The following is a 20,661-nucleotide window of genomic DNA, read 5'->3' on the forward strand; positions in this document are numbered from 1 at the left end:
GAACGCTGGGTTCCCTGGCTTTCGGGGGCGTTCCCGACACCCAGCTTTCGAGGAAGTTTTCTTTTATTTTAATTAATTTTTTTATTATAATAAAATAAAATAAAAAAATATAAATAAATAAATTCATTTTAAAAAGATACATATATCTTATTAGTTGAATTTATTTAATAAATAAATTAGTTAATTCTTTTAAAAACATACATCCATCTTCAAATAAATTAAATTAGTTAATTTTAAAAAAATAAATTAGTTGAATTTATTTAATAAATTATTTTTAAAAAGATACATATATCTTTAAATAAATTCAATTAATTTTTAAAGATATATATCTTATTAAATTAGTTGATTAAATAACTAATTTTAAATATATGTATTTTTAAGTAATTTAATAAAATAAAATAACTAATTTTAAATTATTTTTGACAATCAAAATGTTCCCCGAAAGCTGGCTTTCGGGGAATCCACTGTTTCCCAAAAGTTGGCTTTTGGGGAAGTTTTTTTTTTTTTTTTAAATTAATTTTTTTATTATAATAAAATAAAATAAAATATAAAATATAAAGAAATAAATTCTTTTTAAAAAGATATATATATCTTATTAGTTGAATTTATTTAATAAATTAATTAATTAAATTTTTTAAAAAGATACATCTATCTTTAAATAAATTAAATTAGTTAAATTTATTTAATAAATTATTTTTAAAAAAATACATATATCTTTAAATAAATTCAACTAATTTTTAAATATATATATCTTATTAAATTAGTTGATTGAATAACTAATTTTAAGTATATGTATCTTTAAGTAATTTAATAAAATAAATTAATTAATTTTAAATTTTTTTGAGTATCAAAAATTTAACTCACGATAATTTAAAATCTAATTGTTTTAATACGACATTCCTAACATATTTGGGATAATAGCTTAAACATAGAATTTATATCAAGTTTAAGATTTTTTATATCATATCCTTATCATTTCACATTATTTATATCCTTGTCATCTCACATTATTTATATCAAATTTAAGATTTTGTATTTTATTTGTTAATAGATATCATCCACTTTTAAAAATTTATAAAATACTTTTATTTGATTATTCAATCCCAAAAATGTGGATTTAATAGATTTCTTATTAATACTAAACACAAAATGGCAGAAAAAATAAATAAATAAATAATTAAAAATTGTGAAGAAAATTTTTAGAATAACAATTTAAATTTATCAATAAATAATGAAAAATATGATGAAAATTTAAAAAAATATATTCTAATCAACAAAGATAAAAATATTAATGATAAAGATAAAACAACTATTAAAAATATTTATAATCCAAAACAATGAAAAAAATTAAACTCAAGCCTGATTGATTTATTTACTAAGAAAATTCTAATTAAATAAATAAATAAATAAATAATTAAAAATTGTGAAGAAAATTTTTAGAATAACAATTTAAATTTATCAATAAATAATGAAAAATATGATGAAAATTTAAAAAAATATATTCTAATCAACAAAGATAAAAATATTAATGATAAAGATAAAACAACTATTAAAAATATTTATAATCCAAAACAATGAAAAAAATTAAACTCAAGCCTGATTGATTTATTTACTAAGAAAATTCTAATTAAACATGTTTTAAATTTTTCAAGAGATACAAATTCTAAACACTTTTCAACAATTCATTACATTCAAAATTTATCAAATAGAGAAATACATGATAGAAAATGAATAATATATTTAAAAGAAATAAATAAAATATTTTGTTATTATTGTAAATTATTTAGTTTAAAATTATATATAAGTCAATTAACAAAAAAGGTGCACAGATTGAAAAAGACTTAATGTCAAACTTAAAAGTCATAAAATAAGTAATGAATATATTATAAATATAAACACTTTGGTTGATACTAAGATGAGATTATTTAAAAATAAAATAATTAATTAACATTTATAAAAAAAATAAATAAAGAAAAAAACCATTGAGAGAATTTACTAATAAGAATTATTACTATTGTAAAAAATCTTTCAAAAATTAATTTGACATTTCGTAATACAAATAAAAAGATTTATCAAGATAATAATAGAAATTTTTTAATTTAAATGAAATGATTGTTGAATTTAATCTAACAATGCAAAAACAACTTAAACACATTTAAAACGCAAAAATTCATAACCATTATCTTGTTTATAATATACAAAATGAGTTAATAAATATTTTAATATTAAAAATTAAAAAATATATATCATTATTTAAAAAAATTAAAATAATTTTCAATTATACATGATGATACCCCAAATGCAAGTTATAAAGAACAAATGTCTTTTATATTAAGATGTGTAAATACTTCAACAAGTCCAATAAAAATAAAAGAATATTTTATAAATTTTTTAAAAGTGAATGATATTTCTGGTCAAAGTATTTTTAATCTACTAACAAGTAAAATAAAAAAAATCTTAAACTTAATATAAATAATGTGAGAGGATAAGGATATAATAATAGATCTAATATGAAAAATAAATAACAAAATGTGCAGAAAGAATTATTAAATATAAATCTAAAGCATTTTAAATACAATGTGGTTATAACAATCTTAATTTAGTTTTTTGTGACATGATTAATTCATGTGCTGATACTATAACATTTTTTCTTATAATGCATACACTCATTATTTTCTTCTTCTAAAGAAAAATATAAGCTTTTACAAAATCATATTTTAAATTTTACACTTAAGCTATTATCACAAATGGGTTGAGATACCAATTAGCAGAACCTAGTGAGATCCTAAAACAGAAGGTAAAGATATTGCAATAGATCATTTGAAATGTCTTACTTCTTTTTTAAAAAATTATAAAGAAAATAATTTTAAATCTTCTATAATTTTTACTAAAGTAATTGTAAAACAAATGAATATAGAACTAAAATTTTGTAAAAAATATACAATACAATAAAAGAAACAACTTGATAAGAATAAAATTGAGAAAATAAAATTATCCATTGAATAATCTTTTAGAATTAATTATTTTACATATTTAATTGATCATGCTATTTTATCTCTTCTAAATAGATTTGAACAATTTAAAATTTATGAAATAATTTTATTTTTCTTATAATGTAAAAAAGTTAAAATTGCTTGATGATAATAATTTGAAGAAAAATTACTTAAATCTTAAAAATTTTCTAAACATGATATGGTATTGATGGTTTAAATTTATTTTTAAAATTAAAAATTTTTAAAAAAACTATAACCATAAAAATTAAATCACCACTTGCAATACTAATTTTTATAAAAATAAATAAATTCTTTTCTAAATACATGAATAATTTATAAAATATTATTAACCATTCATCTTACCATCATTTCAGTATAAAGAAGTTTTTTAAAATTAAGATTAATAAAATTTTATTTGCATCCAACTATGTCACAAGAAAGATTAAATAATTGACCATATTATAAATTAAAATACAAAAATTTAATTAATGATTTTATCTCAAAAAACAAGAAAAATAAATTTTGAATAATTTTTATTATTTTTTAAAAGACCACTAACTAATTACCACTTAGGACCCAGCAACCTTTGAGCCGGCCCTGTTCACAGATTGATTTTGTCAGAACTTAAAGAATTGCAATTCTTTTTTTCTTTTTTTTATTAAGGTTTGACAAGCATCAAGAAGCTTAGAGAAGATTCTTTTTTGGAGGTGGGCTGGCGGGGTGCTCTTGAACGTCATACCTGCCACATAAACAGTGTGACCGCTGCCCTGGATATCCTGCTCGCCAGCTCTGTCAATAGCACAGTAATATGATTCAAAGTTAACAAAAATTGCAAATCTAAGTGAAAGTATGCAAATGGGTAAAGAAAAACCTTCTCATTGCATGGTCATATGGTTGTCACTGTGTCTCACAGAAGCAGATTCAAAATATGCGGGTTCAAGGTAACCAGCATGAAGTTGTTCATGCCTTCCAAGAGAAGGTTGGAAGTATCTTGTACGAGATCTGACATGTTCCCCAACAGAAAGTCCATGGTATTCTCTCCTAGGTTGGCCTTGTGCCCCAACTGCACTTGACAGGCAACTTACCTGAGGTTGATACTGCATTGCAACTGGAGCTTCAAGGTACCCTGAAGAAATTCGGCCTTGCCTCCGAGAAACAGGTTCAATGTACCCAGCATGAGGCTCCTGGAGAGCAAAATTTTGCATGATCAAACCAGAAAATGAGTAACTGCAAGAGTGATGATTGAGAAGGGATTGACATACCAAATCAGCATAAGGCCTTCTAGACCCGGATAAGGTGTTATGGGTATAACCCTGGTAACTAATAGCAGATGCAGCATATCTTCGTGCATATGGATTTTGGTATCCCATTAAATCTGCAGCACGCTGCAGCCTTCTACTAGTATGAAGATCTCTCTTTGTCTTCCTGAAATTGTTGCTTTGCCTTCTTCCGACACAGCCTGCATATTCAGGAAGGAAAAATAATTCTCCAGAACCTTGTGCAGAAGGAACCCAATGGATAAGAACTTAAAAGCCACTGTAGGTACATGTACCCTGCGGCTTCTTAGATGGCTTTTCATTATGGCCAGCCTTCAAAAGTAACTTCTTTCGCTTGTGATTTGCCCTATCAGATTTGGATGAAGCTTGAACAAACTGATTTTCAGTGACAGCTTGGACTTCATTTGGTAGACCTCTCCCAATTTTTGGCTCAGAAGCAGCCTTTCCTTGTTCTTCAGCAGCTACCTTTTGCCTTTTTCTCACCTGTTTAGGCTTTGCATGACCTTTCTCCTTTGATGACACAGCTTTGTCTTTATCACTGTCATCCTTTGTAGAAGGGAGTGTCCCATCTTTCTTAACCTTGAATCCCCCACGAGACCATTGCTTTTGAAGATGGCCCTTGCAGCGAGGCTTTGCAAAGCTAGCCTTCACCTAAGATAAACAGGTAACTACACTGTTCTCTAAGAGAAAAGAAAAGGAGAAGGAAAGAACAGTTTTACCACCTTTACTTTTCCTCCAATATGAGCATCATTAATCCCCTCAACACAAGCTTGGGCACTTTCTCTAGAAGCAAAGGTAACAAACCCAAAATCTTTGCATCTGGTGTTGCCTAGATTCTGGGGTAACTTAATTTCAACAATCTCTCCAAACTGTTTGCAGATTTCTTTTAGCTTTTCTTCAGTCCAATCATCAGTTAGGCCTTCCACATAGACAGTCTTCACCTAAGAAGAAGAAAATGAAAACTTCACCATTTTTTCTCAATTCCCAGGTCAAAACCAAGTAACTTCAAGCAGCATAGCGCATATTTGGATATCTGTTCAGCAATGCAGGAGGCATCTCTTATGCAGGCAGTAACTCGCATAAATCTAGATAGAAATTTTTCAAGCTCTTTAGCTGTGCAGGCAAGATAAGGCACAAAATTTGAATTGTTTAAGCCTCCAAAACTGAATCATTTTATAAATGTATGCAGTCACTCTAGCAAGCTCTCTAATATCATAGGCACAAGAATTTATAATATTAAGTAAAACGTCTCACAAGATGTTAAGTTCTTAATTTCTAAGCAAATAAATCATGCTAGGCTGATATGGTTTGGGCCGTTTGGCTGATACCTAAGAGCTTAAGCTGCTTACACTTTAAGAGCAAATGATTTTCTAATTTTTAGAAGCATTTCATGGCCTTTTCCTAATAGTTGAAGCTTTTGGGGGCTTAACTATCAAGGGCATGCAGGTGTAGAACAAAACATTGATCAATTAAACAAACATGTGCATAATTGAGTTGTGAATGTAATGGTAGATGTACGGCCATAAAAAAAATAAAATTAGAAATAAGCTTATTGGTAAAAAGGTTAAAGCAATGCGGCAACGCCTATCAAAAATAAGATAAGCAGAGCATTTAAAATGGTTTGGATATATGAGAATAAGACTAATACACACATCTATGAGGAAAGTAGTTAGAAAAAAAAAAAATGTTTGTAACTATACAGGTAAAGGAATACCAAAACAACTTACAAATGTAATATGGGATACTAGACTGGAGAACTCTACAAAAGATATGGTTATTGATAGAGATGATCGGTGACCTAGTTATGTTTTTATTGCTGTTTTACATTTGTACATAGTAATATATAATTGACAAAAGAATGTTCTCTTTGTATGTTGTATGAAGTTCAAATTTATGAATTGAGTTTTATCTTATAGCATTTTTGGAGTTCAGTCAATAATACTATGTTTGAAATTAGAATAACTAACAGAAGACCTAAAAATAAAACTTCCCCCATCTAAATATGTCCACATCTCTAACCATGAAATAACACCACCCATGTTTGTATTTATACTTGTTTGTATTTATACTTGTATCCGTAGTCATTCTGAGGCTCTCAACCTAATGGGAACATGAACAGGTATCTGACTGGTGGAGCCTAGTGATCACATGATTATAACATCGTGAAGACAAGGCAAGCCACACTGAAGAGTGTGATGCATCACTCAATAGACCTAGAATTATCTAGAGTACTAAATGGATTGTTGGTTAAAGAGACCAACTGTTAACAATGATGTACATAAAGGCCATACCTTCCAGCCATGACCAACCTAAACAAGTTTCAGGTTTAAAATGCATATGTTTAGGCTTCATGTAATGAATTAGTAGTTACAGAGATAGGCCATCTGTTCACCATGCCACAGTTTTGTGATAAATACCTCGCACTAATGACTTGCACAAAAAGCAATTTTCAGATTCGGCCCACATGCTTTATCCAGCAACACATTTAACCAAATTATGATTTTCATTATTAACATCAAGGCTCATATTTTAACCTGAGAAAGAACATCTTGGCTGGGATTCAGTGGGGTCTCCGTAAAAGAGACCCTAGCACTCCTATCACAGCCAAATACAGCATCTGGCTTTCTTAGTCATTGAAAAGCTGACATTGCATCTGAGTGGGTGCTAAACTCCAGGAGGGCAAAACCTTTGTTCTTCCCATCCTTTTGAGGATCACCCGGCAGATATATCTCCTCAACATTTTCGATCCCATAGCTTTGCAATGTTGTCAGAACCTTAGAGGATAGAAGAAAGAAAAGAAGAGTAAATATATAGATGCAGAATCTGCAGTAACAACTTTAAAAGAAGTAAAATGAAAATATATATATATAAGAAAGAAAAGGAAGAGAAACAAATAAATTCATTAATGGAACCATTTGAATCATTTAGAATGGCATAAAAAGTGAAAATGTGAATGTGAATTTAAAGCTTACACGCTCTTTTGCCCATAACTTGCAAATGTTGCCCATGTAAAGGGTAACATTGTCATGGCTCGCTGAAATCTTAACATGCTTGTCTCTCACCTTATAAGAAGAAAAGAATATGTCATTGCTACCTTAAATTGACATTCAGAAGATCTGAAGTCTTTATTTTTCCTTTCCTAGGATTACTTTATGTTAAAATTCAACATTTAAAACCTTAATTTCATCCTTCGACACAGAGAGAGCGTTCTTGGCTTGGTCAACAGTTGCATATTGGATAAATGAAAGCCTCTGCTCTTATTTGTGATTGAATTCCTTACTACCCTTACAGCTCTTATTTCCCCAAACTTTTCAAAAACTTTGATCAGATCGTCCTCCACAGCCCTTTTATCCAGCCTACTAATAAAAATTTCCAAACTTTCACCTTTCTTTCTGTCAGTAATGTGATTACTGATTAATAGAGATGGGCGTTCCTCATCATCATCTAGTTCATTTTCTCCCTGACTATCCCTGGTATCTTGCTCATCCTCTCCAACTCCATCATCTCCTCCTATGCCATTGACCACAAGAAGAATGCCATCATCCCCATGAGCCAGGGCATTTGTTTGATCAGCAGCAGTTCCTCCTTTGCAAGATGTATCTTCTGAAACCATAGCAACTAATTACTCTCAACATTGACAACACTAAGCATCATAAACCAAGGAATACAGAACACCACAGTGGTTCACAAGTAGTACAAAATGGAAATGCGAGAAACAGCATTGGTATAGTAAGTGTAAGCACCAATGGAAATGCAAGAAACAGCATTGATAGGAGCATAGTTGTTAAATCGAGATTCGAATCGAGAATCGAAATCCTTATTTTATGAATCGTGAATTGAGAATCGAATCGAATCGTAAGATTCGGTATACATTCTCAATTTCAACTATAAATAATATATATCCATAGAAAATAAATAATGTGCCCACCATGATCAATTCTTTTAAATATAAATAGATAAATAAACTTCTAAATATATTTGTTAAGTTTAAAATTATACCAAAAGGTCAAAGTATATTCATGTTGCCTTTAAATTCAAATTGCACCAAATCAAACCACTTTCAAAATAACAAGCTAGGAAAAAAAAAAAAAACTACAACTATAAGGTTACTAATAAACTCCATTGTCTATAATCATCACTAGTTATCAATCATCTTCATCTTCAAGTTCAAGAGCATCATCATCTTCATCATTTCCATCATCTTCTTTGTTTTCAAATATAGCCAAATCGAATGAATATTTGATTAAAGCGCGCATGCAAACGAAGTCGCACAAATTGGATGAATCGGACGAATCGTGCTATTCATGAAATTCACGGTCGATTCGTCCGATTCATAGTTGATTTTAAGGGATTTTCGATTCGCCTTATAAATTCGACTCGATTTCTATATGAATCGAATCGAATCGTATGATTCGAATCGTGAATCGTACGATTCTAAGGGATTTTAGATTCACCCTATAGATTCGACTCGATTTCTATATGAATCGAGTCGAATCGTATGATTCGAATCGTGAATCGTAAGATTCTAACAACAGTGGATACGAGTTTGATCCCTATAAAAGTCTAAAGACAACCAGGTTTTAGGAATAAATAAATAAATGATAAGATGCTTATAGATGGATGGTCACTAGGATATCAAGGGCGCCTACAGTCTATCCAAGTGTATTTGTGTTAACACTGAGACAATACTCTTGCAAGTGCCTGTGTTTCTTAGTTGTAGACTGTTAAGAGCTTTAAACTTCTGAAGGCCTTAGTGCTTAGGCCTTTAAAAACACAGCTCAGCAGGGGAATAAGAGGCTTTCAGGAAGAATTTCAAATGCCTTAGGCCATGATAAGATTATTACAATGAAAAATTTAGACAATACAAAAAACCCTTCTACAAGCAAATTATGAAGATTCACGTTAAGAAGGCGACTGATGTCTTCATTTGATACCATTCTTACTACTTGACAGTTTGTGGAAAACCAGGCAGGTAGATCTGAATTGGTGTTACATGCGCAAGAATATTATGGAGCCTGGTTGATCATTTGCTTCTCCATTGCAAGGTAGCCAGCATTATTTGGGAGCTTTGTGTTCTCAATTATGGGCATTTATTGGGTCATAGGTCAGGGCTGGCCAGCTAATAGTCAAATACCAGGTTGGTAGACTCATTCATTTTGTGTTTGATGCTTTTTTAGAGGGAGTATAATAGAATAGCTTTCAAGAGTCCTTTTTGTCTTTAAGATTCATATGGTCTCTACTCTAACAATTTGGTTGCAGTGCACTTTTTTTGTGATCATCCAGTGTGCATCACTTATATTGATAGTCTTAAAATATTAATCCACCTCACAGGAAAGAAGTTCTCAGGTTAGTCTTTGTCCATCCACTTCATTTCAATAATCCCTTAATATCAATAAAAGTTTTAACTTTAGCAACTGCCCAATAATGTTAATTTGCAATAACAAGTCAATCATCAAGTAGTCAACCCAATCCCCTAGCATGGGAGTTGAACAAGTTAAATCAAAATAGATCCCAAGTCAAACTGCTAAGAAGGGTACCTAATTGCGTGTCAGCATTAACAAACGGTTGACTCTCATTTTGTTTTTGTTTACCCTCCTCTTCTTTCTCTTCATCTACATTCTCACACTTTCCATCTCCATCCACAATATCTGCATCATCGTTCTTCCTATTGCCGCCCTTGCTCCGAACTGCATTGCCACACATCTCGTGCCCGTTCACCATTGCCGCATCGTCATTCTTCTCATGGCTACCCTCCCTCCCAACACCGCCGTTCAGAACAGCGCACTCAGTATTCACATTCGTGTGATTTCCCGTCACACCACCAACATTATTCTCATCCTCAACTAGTTCCTCCTTGATTTTCGCTTCGACTGCAACCTTCGCTTCTCCTCCGCTCGAATTTGTGTCCGAACGCCCAAGTTCTTGCTTGATTTCCTGGCCAGCGGTCATCGCCAATTCTTGGCCGTGACTTTGCAATTCGGAAACCGTGTCGTCCCGGTCGATCCTCGCGTCGAGTGGCTCCACTTTGGGCGTCGATCTCTTCGCCCTGGTCTTCTTCCCAGTCGCGGATCGAGGCGGCATTCTCGTCTCTTCGGTTTCTCCTCTCCTCCCGTACTTGTATGGTTATTGCAAAGGAGGGTTAGGGTTTGAATCGCTGAATGAAAATCGAAGAGGGATGAGGATGAGAATAGCGCTACGATTCTGTACAACAGAGAGTAGCAGTGGCGCTTTATATATCTGTTAATTTCTGTGGCAAATTTTAGAATTAATTTTTAATTTAATTTAATTTTTTTAAACCGTTGTTCATTAATAAAAATAATTAAGTGTTAGTGTAGAGATTAAAAAATTTATAAACATGTATACATTATATATCATTCAAAAAATAAATCAGTGCCAATTCATTAATCATCATCTTTGTGTAATTAATTCAAATTACACGAAATTTTAAAGTAATTTACCATTTTCTTATTACTGTATTTTGAGTGAAAACATTTAATTTAATACATTCAATATAAATTAATATAGAGTTATTTGCAATTCTTTTAAAAAAATATATTTTTTCCTTCTTTAACTTTAATAGATCAACTAAAAGAAAGTCTAGCAAAAATATAAGTAATTTAAAAAAAATAATGATATAAATCATAACTTATTAGCGTATTTTCACGAGAAAATTAAGAAAATTATGTGTAATATATGAATGATGATATAATTTATCAGCGTATTTTCACGAGGAAGTTAAGAAAATTATGTGTAATATATGAATGATGATAGTACTGTTTAAAAAATATTTTTTTAGTTACTTCCAAAAATAAAAATAATAAAGATTTTCCAGACGGTTTTTTCCCAAACCAATTTACTAACTCAGAGATACTGGATTAAGGAGGCCAATAACTGGGCTTCAATTCAGTCCAAATGCGCCTGAAATGGACCCAAAAGAAAGTAAAGCTGGGCCACCAAAAAGTACATTTGCCAACCAGAAGGTATGGGTATTGATTTTGAATGCAGTCAAAATTAGGGGCGTTCGCGGTGTGATTTGGCTGGTCTGAATCATTTTTAGCACGCCAAATCGTTAGTGCAGTTTTTCAACCAAACCAGACCACGGTCTAATTTGGGTTCAACCAAACCGCACCAAACCAGACTGCATTTGCAGTCTGATTTGGTACGATTTACCGCGGTTTGAAATGTTATTTAAAATTATTAAAAAAGATATTTAAAAATGGTAAATAAAGACACAAATATTGATAAATAAAGACAATTAAATGTAAATAAATAGGAGCAAAAAATAAAGACAAAATAGTGTAAAAACTAAATAAGATGGGCTGCCAATTATTAGATTTTTATAATAATAATTTTTTATATTTTTTTTTTTATTTTCTTGGGCGGTTCGATTTAAAACCGAACCGCAAACTGTCCAAACTGCAAAACGTGCGGTTTGGACAGAATCCAAACCATTTTTGACTGCAAAAAAAAAAAAAAAAAACGATCGAATTGGTTTGGCTCGGTTCGATTTGGCCGGTTTTCGCAATGCACCGATTTTTTTAAACATCCCTAGTCAAAATGGACAATTAAGGTTACGTTATTTTTGTTATTTTAAATTTATTTTGAGTTTTTAATTTTTTAAAATATTAAAAACACGTTTACTTTATTATTTTTAAAAATATATTATTAAAAATAAAAAAATTATAAAAAATAAAAAACTCAAAGTGTTTTCTATCAAAACACACTAAAAACATCCAAAACGTAGAAAACATAACTCCCCCACCCTACCAATCTCGCAACCCTACCAATCTCGCAAAGACCCAGCATCTCTCATCTCTTCTCTCATTTCTCCTATATTCTCTTCTTTTGGTCATCGACTGCCTCCACCACCACCATCAATCACCACTACCATCATGACCATCGCCGTCAACCGCGCCCGCCATTAGAGATGTGAGCCGCTGTCGACCGCCCCCTGACACTCTTTTGCTAATTTTGTCTCTTCTCTCCTCTCTTATCTTCCTTCTCTTGTTGATTTTTGGGTATATTGGTCAATGGACCTTTAGGTGTTGAGTGGTTGCCTCTAATAGTCGGAAACTATCAGTCATGGTGGCTGGTAGTGACTCACAGTGCATATATGGGCGAGTGTTGGATTTGGTCGAACATTTAAGCTTAGATCTAATAAGATTTGATCGTTAGATCTTACTGATTTTTGGGTATGTTGGTTGATAGGCCCTTGAGTGTCAGGGTGATTGTCTTTGATCGCCGGAAACCACCCTGCCACGATGGCTGGTGGTGAGTGGTAATGCGGTTTTCACTTGTGGCTGAAAATTAAAAATTAGATCTATAAAAATCCAACAATTAAATTTGGTTCATTTTTGTATATATTAACACTCTTAGCTTGGAGTTTCTAATGATAGACTCTAATCATATGAATCTCTGGTTGGCGATGGTCGCTAATGACGGAGAAGATGTACGGCACCAAAGAAGAAGACAAAAATATTATTAAATTTTACAAATAAAATTATATGTTTATTTAAAATTTAAAAATGTAATATATCTATATTATAATTAAAAATATAAGGTAACATATAGTATATTATTAAGTATATAATTTAATATAAATTATTGTTAAGATGTATGTCAATAATTTATTAATTAAATTTATTTTTTTATTTTAGTAGTAGAATTTCAATAAAAAGAGTTAATTTTATTATTTAATAATTAAATTTATTGAATAAAATATTATAATAACAAAAAAATAATTTTTTAAAATTCAAAAGTAAACGCGTTTTCTAATTTTTTATTTTAAAAAATAATTTTTTAAATAATAAAAAGAACGTATTTTTAAATATTTCAAAATGGACACTTAAAATAAAAAATTAAAAATAAATTTAAAACTTAAAACTCAAAATATTAAAACACAAAGTAACAAAGTAACACCACCTAATAAAAAGCTAACGGCCACTCCATTTGCAGTACAAACTGCAATTATAGGACAAGAAGAATACAAGAAACTATAATTAGGCCTTCTGTAATTATTGTGAAGAACAGTGATAAGTGGTGAGGTGACAGGGATACTTATTTCTTGGGCTGTGAGGGACCTTTTTAATGAGAAGAAAAAAGGAGGCTTAGTACACAGAGACAGTTGTCCAAACACAGTTGTCAAAAAGCTTGGCACATTTGGTAGAGATAGAGCTAAAGTTGGATGGAATGGAATGGAATGGAAATCTGTAGTATGGATACTGCAAAGTTCAGTTTCACCCCTCATAATATGATATGGTTGGAAACTCTTCTCCTTTAGCTTTAGAGCAAGGTGTATGGGCAAGGCAAATCTAGAGGCGTATATATCGAGAGTTGAACAAGTAGGTGAAGGAAAGACGACGACAAAGAAGCTTAATTATGAGCGGGAGTTGAAAGGGAAAAGATTCTCAGGTAAAGATTGTTGTCCTGTAATAATCATTGTATCTCTTTCCCCTTTTACAAAGACACGAGTCGATTGAACAATGAAGGCATATCAATGGCATACGACTATAGAGTGGCAAAGCTTTACCTCCCAGTTGGTGAGCAGTCACTGTTGGTTCTTGCCGACAAGATCTGTCTACCAAATAAGTTGCTAAGGGCCTACGACCTTTGTTCTACTAATCAAGCATTTTTCTTCAGCAAGATATATATCAAGTTTAGTGCCCTTTTCTTCTCGAATCCCAAGCTGAAAAGGAAAACAGATATATGATTAAATGCTAAACAGAATTTAGGCACTGGCCTCCGTACAAAGCCAATTCAGAGCTATTTAGAAAGAATTGTTGGTTGAAAATGGATAATGATGTAAATTACCAATATGCTTGTGAACAAAACAAGTTTCCCCCCATGAAACTCACAAAATAACATAACCACGGCCAGTTGAGTTAGTCAAGGATTCTCGCAACAAAGTAGCACCTGAACATCATATCAAGTTCCATTCTTGTGTGCTTCCAAATGCCAACAGCCTCTCTAGCTTCTGGTTTGATGAACACCTTTTGACAATCATATAGCAACTCTAATTGATGGCCGTGCAAAATTCCATTGTTTCGGTGCCACGATCAAAGTCCACAAATGGTTGCCCAGCCTGATAGTGAAGAGAACTTGAAAGTTAGATGTTCACTAGACAAGGTACCCAGAAGACGATGAATTTAAATACTGGCAAAAATAAATAAATAACTAAGCAAATATGTAGATGTGGCTGAGGGACAAAGAGGAGACTGTTTAGTCCTCACATTTATTTGACCATCCCAACAGAAAGCAGTGAAGCAGTAAGATGGAAATCCACTCTTCATGGTTGAGCTTCCTCTTGTAGACAGAACTCTAAGGTTGACCCCACGTGACTTTCAAGCTGAATATAGGCATAATTCACCTCTAAGTCTCTCCATGTGCCAAATCAAAGGAAGTAATGGAAATGGTAATCCGGCGTCCATAATTAAACAAACCAGTGTCTCCATATTAAATTTGCACATTTCTTAACATAGAGTACAGCAGCAAAGAGCTCATAAGGACCCATGCATATGGGTTGCATATGAGCTAACTTACCTTCTTAATAAACCTGGTTTTGTTTGGCACCGAACAGGCTTGTAAGAAATCTTGTGTTAACAGAACATGTCAAAAACCAACAGTTATCGAACACTTATAGATATGTATCTAATGCACCTCCAAACTTGTACTAATATATTTTTTTCTATTTTTTTAATCCATATTTTGGACAATAAGAGGACATGTGTCCGTAACAGAAATAAATGCAAGTTTATCACTACTTTAAAATATGAAACATATATATATATATATGAAATATAATATATATATTAAACATTTTTATTCACATTTTTCTCTTCTAATATATGCAATGTGAAAAATATTTGTATATAATCTAGATTACAAATAAAAGACAAAACATATTTGTAATAGACAGTGAATAGTTTTTGTTTTCCCCCCACTCTAAAAGAGGTAAAGAGGGAGTGATAAGGGTAGTTTTCCACATGATTTGAACAACTCCTATCCCTACTATTAAGTGAATATGTATATATGAAAACAACTGTCTAGAGAGCAAATATCTTGGCATGTCCGTCTCTTTGATTCTTAGTTCTTTAATAGCATGTTTATTTTTAATTGAGATGTGGAAGTCAAGTCAGCATGTCTCTACAGTCTATCTCCCCCCTCTTTCTCATAAATGTCACAAGTAATCAAGTGTACATGTAATAGCAATGGCTGAATTCTATTCAATAGGTTGCTCCTTCATGATTGGAAGTCATGGGTTCAAGTAGTGAAAACGACCTCTTTGCAAAGCAAAGATAAGGCTGCATTCAAAGACAACCTGTGTAAAGTTCGCACATTGGGAAGACTTTTTAAACAAAAGAAATGTCATGGGAGTGCGTCTTTCAACAGCAAGTAGAAGGAAAGAGGAAGTGGTTAAAGTGTCCAGAAATCCTATAAACGATTGTTCAGGTTATAGCAATCTTTGGAATCTACAAGAATGTAAAAAGAAGAAACAATGCTTGACTGTATTTTTCATCAGTTTAACAAGAAGCAAGCGCTAAGCTTTTTAGAATACGGAATTCCCAATTTGTAACCATTAAACAGACACAAGGCTTACACAACAGGTCAGTGGAAGTAATACATATTACTTAATTATATCAGTTTAACAACCATGATGTTACAACGTGCTTATACACAATAGACAAGATGAATTTTCTTTAAGCAATCCAGAATAGAATCATGCCAGCCTAATGAATCATGCAGCCATAGAGTTTCAGCTAACACATTGTTCAATTTCCCTTCTTTACTAACTGCCCCCTCTCCCCAGTTTTCTAATAATGATTGAACAAGGGCATACTAAGAAAATTTTGAATAACTGCTACAATTCAGAATTCTATGGGAGTTAAAAGGAAAAGAAAAGAAAAAGAAAGAAAATATTACATCGAGGATGTATCTGTAAAAACCTCAGTGAGCATGTCATCCTCACCACGTACCTTTGCAAACAACTCTGCATCCTTTTCTTCCTCACTCAAAAAATCCTGCCTTTTAAGCTTTGCATGAGCTGCAAGAAATACCATCTTCTGAGCCCTTTCTACTCCTGCCGTAGAGTTCCCTTGAACGCAAACGCATCTCATTAAAGACCAATTGCACTTCAACCGACATGAGGTTGCATGAAGGAAGAGAAGCCTCACTGCAACCTTACCCAGTGACTTGAACTCCTTTAGACAAGTCTCCCACACTAATATACTGGCCTGAGGATTTGCGATTTTCATCTTTCCTGTCACAGGGTCTCGCTGTTTTACCTGAACCGCCTGCGCATATAGTGGTTCCAGCCCTTCTGATCTCCATCTCATGAGTTCCATCAATGCAGTATGAGCTTCTTCCCTTGAAACCAACCTTGTTATCAGCCTATCCACATCCCTCTCCTGCTCATATGTCAAGCACTTGAATGGTGGAACGTATTTTCCATTTGAATCCTTCGTCAAGTACTGTGGATCAAGGATAAATGCAGCGGACCATGCCGGGTGGTAATTTTTCTTAAATCTCTTCTCAATAATCTTCTCAACAGGACCTTCAGCCACCCTGAATTTGGCACACCAGTCCTTCACTTTTGCTTTCAACTCCTCCCAAAGTGGAAGACATTGCCCAACTAATGGCCTCTCAGTCTGAATCTCTTCAGTCATGCCTCTAATCAGCTTCACTAGCGAATGAACAGCCTCGAGTTCATTCCAAAAACCCACATCCTGAATTATCTCCGCAACTTCTCTCGCTACTGGATCGGCCTCGCATATCTCCTTGTACGATTCGCCCAAAACAACTAGATGTAACACCCGAGAACATCTCAATATATCCTCTAACATTGCACTGACAAAACCAAAGTTCTTTGAGTTATCACATCTAGCAGGAGCTGTAATCAGCTCAGGAAGGCCTATATCCTCTGCTTGAAATTTGTGGAAACTATTCCTAACCTGAGACTTACTATTAAAGACATGAGCAATACTCAAGCAGTTGTTGATAACAACTTTAAATAGTGGAAGCTCTTTGACAAAATCTTTTATCAGACTAATAAACCCCTGAAGTTGGCAGGATAAGTTAACCATCCACTGATTCTGTATCTCCAAATTCTTTAATGCTTTGGCCTTATCAGCAACTATACCCACGCATCTATGCACAAAGCTCCCACATACACCAGTTACTGATTCCCACATTATCTCCTCCGCATAATTTGATGCTACGGCATTACCAGTACAAACAGCCTTTTGGAAGACAGTCATCCTATTTGGAAGATTTACCATGAACTTGACACAATTATCTTCATCATGGCCACAATTCCTGCTTTTCCATCCATCAAAAGCAACTTGGAAGAACATCGCTTCCCTAATTCTTGCTTCTGATTCCATTTTAGCTTCTTCGAATCTTGAATCGAGCCTTGCACCCAAAAACTCGTGCCACGACAAGGCGGGCAAGCCTAATTGGTTAAGAAAAGCTCGGAACTTGGGGTGGCTGAGGCTTGAAAATGAAACCGACCCACATGACTCAAAGAACCAATCGGCTAATAACTCAAACGCGGAATCAACTTGGCCCTTGCTCAATGCTGGACCAGGAGAAGCTTTTGGACTCTTGAGCTTCTTCACACTATCTTCCAACATTGCCAAAGCACCCAAATCCTCCTTCCCACCCGATAACACCAAATGCTGTGTATGTTGCGAGCTTAGTTTCCGATGCTTATGAGAAGAAGGAGAAGGAAAGGGTGGTAGCTGCAAGGGAGGAACCGCCGAAATGGGCCTCAAGGCGGAGCTGAAATTGGGACAAGTCCCGCTCTTGAGATGCTCCGAAGCGGTTCGCGACGGGTTCGAAGCCGAGAAAGAAGTGTTGCACAGAGCGCACCTGAGCTTCACGGACTTGGGAAGGTTTGTCTCCGGGTTTCGAATCAAAACGGGTTCTAGATGCGCCCAGTACCAAGCTCCTTTCCGTTGAACGGCCTTCGTCCGGACGCCGACCAGACATTCGTATCGCTTGTTCACGGCCTTCCCCGCTACGTCATCAGTAACGGTCGAACCAGTGTTAGCCATTCAAAATTCAACGAATTAACAAATGGGTTCCGATGATTTTGGTGCGTATTCGGTAGAACCGAAAGAAAGGCCTAGAGTTTGTTGGGTTTTATGGTCCCGTGCATTTAACCGCGAAAACTCGCAGCCTCCGAGACCGGTTTTCCAGCCGGAGCAGAGAAACAGAGGATTTTTGGTGTGCCAGTTGGAAGGTCAGCCAACGTTCATCGAATTGCTCAACCGACGATGACGTTAACGAAAGACAGAATTATTGGCAGATTTGTACAGCGAGAAACCGGAAGTGGAAGGCATTATGGGAGGAGGAGGACCAGTATGAACTGCACGTGCTTGTGAAGAGCGTGTAGAGAATCCACCAATGAACTTTCGGCTTCGTCAAGCCTAGGTATTAGTGTCACAGACTAGGCATTGACTTCTTAGTAAGATTTTGGTCAACATATTGCATATTATTGTCCCAGCCCAAATAATAAAACAAAAATAAAATACCATATATAATATAACAATATAATTGGCAAATTTGATGTGCATGCATATTTTGTTTCCTTTAAGTGTAATTAATGTAATTTAATTTTTGCACTAAATATTTTTATTAGTTAATAATAAATTTAAAATATTTTATCAACCAATAAAAATATTCAAAACAAAATACATTAAATACACCTTAATTCCTTAACAAAAATATTGATAAAATTATGCAATCTTATTTGTATATCCCAAAATCAAAATACACAATACTTCATGGGTTATTATTATATTTTGACCATATCTTTTACTCTCGTATGGAAGATAATCACGATTCACTATTGATTGTGATTAATAAATAATGGGTCATTTTCTTTCCTTGAATGTCATTTTCTATAATAAAATTATGCAATAACTCCTAATAACCCATATATCGTTTTGTGTTCAAAAATACTATTTTGACACTCATTTCTAATATTTTTGTGACACTTATACATTAATATATTATATTTTATATTACATCACACATTATACACCAAAAATACATTTTATAATTATATTCTAGTCACATCATAATAATATTTTAATCTTAATGTCTTGTAATATGCCTAATCTTATACCAACCCTCAAAAAAAAATTCGTTAATTTCATATGCATACACAACAACAATAATAACAAAACAATAAAAATATAAGACAATTTTATTACATTAATATCTATCATTAAAAATAAAAATTAGGTTAAAGTGCATGATTTGGTAGAGATACACAATGACAAGGGGTTGCTAATCCCACATTTATGACATGTAGAACCTACACCAATTTCAAATCTACAACCAACTTAAAAGTATATTTTGTTGGTGGTTGTCTATTACATGTGGACTTGAACCTAATGCATGCACCAAATACCTAAACTTAATTCACTATTTAGTGTACATCCACATGTTAATTTAATTTTCATAATAAAAATATAAATTTTGGAAAATGGGTAAGAATTATGTTGGAACCAATCAAAAATCAAATAGGTTTAATTGAATTTTTTTATTTGTTTTAGTTTTAATTTTATTTTTTTAACATATACAATATCAAATTAGACCCTAGTTAGATCTGATCGTTAATACATTCAATTCGTCTAAACTTATATAAACAGTAATATAAAACTTAAACTCTAAATGCCGTTAAAACAAAATATATAATCAAAACTCCTATCCAACTAAAATATAATACAATACTATAAAACTAAGAATACATTAAAGTCAACTGAATGAAAGATACTAATTTTTACTTGATTAATGTGTTAAATTAGCAATATAATCATAGAAATACTTGTTAATACAACTCTAATCATATCTTATACATCATTTTATTAAAAAATATGTTTAAATAATAGTAAAACTATGGTCTAATTTGAGGTGTTTAAACTATGGTCTATTAAATAATATATAATCAAAACTCCTATCCAAAATTGCATTTCCGAAGTGTTGAGCTCGAGCTCCAAAAAAAGCTTAACATGTCAATATTGTGTCAAGTTCATATTACCATTATTCATGTTCTTGCAACTTAACTTAAAAAACGAAACTTGCAATAGGCCTCCTCCTAATTGGATGGTGATTGAAAAGTTGAATGCTTCTGTATTAAAAATTTATTGAAATAAATATTAAAAATCATTAATAAAATACTTACATCACACCTAAATTTAAAAATCGTTAAATTCCTCAAACTTTGTCACTCTTAACCACACCTTTCAGGGTTTCACTACAGATTTACACCTTCGCATTTGGATCTAAACCCACCATTAACTGCTTGTGAAGCAAAGTAGATTCTACGCACCCTCTTGATGTAAAGTTCGAGAAAATTGGGCCACACCACCCAATTGGAGAGATTT

The 20,661-nt window shown here is 32.7% G+C and overlaps 1 protein-coding gene and 1 pseudogene across 1 annotated transcript; both read right to left on the reverse strand.

Moving 5' to 3' along the window:
* Positions 1-3,509: 3,509 nt before the first annotated feature.
* Positions 3,510-10,484, reverse strand: LOC127787998 (uncharacterized; annotated as a pseudogene).
* A 5,471-nt stretch (positions 10,485-15,955) lies between these two features.
* LOC127788010 (uncharacterized) lies at positions 15,956-18,574 on the reverse strand. The gene has a single exon (XM_052316131.1). It carries the CDS (start codon positions 18,319-18,321, stop codon positions 16,186-16,188), a length of 2,136 nt encoding a protein of 711 aa, XP_052172091.1. The 5' UTR covers positions 18,322-18,574; the 3' UTR covers positions 15,956-16,185.
* Between the last annotated feature and the right edge of the window lie 2,087 nt (positions 18,575-20,661).

The sequence above is a fragment of the Diospyros lotus genome, chromosome 1 (genome assembly GCF_014633365.1).
Source record: "Diospyros lotus cultivar Yz01 chromosome 1, ASM1463336v1, whole genome shotgun sequence".
NCBI lineage: Eukaryota > Viridiplantae > Streptophyta > Magnoliopsida > Ericales > Ebenaceae > Diospyros > Diospyros lotus.

Coding starts and splice junctions, on each gene's coding strand:
- LOC127788010 (XM_052316131.1), bottom strand. CDS start 18,321: ATGGCTAACACTGGTTCGACCGTTACTGATGACGTAGCGGGGAAGGCC.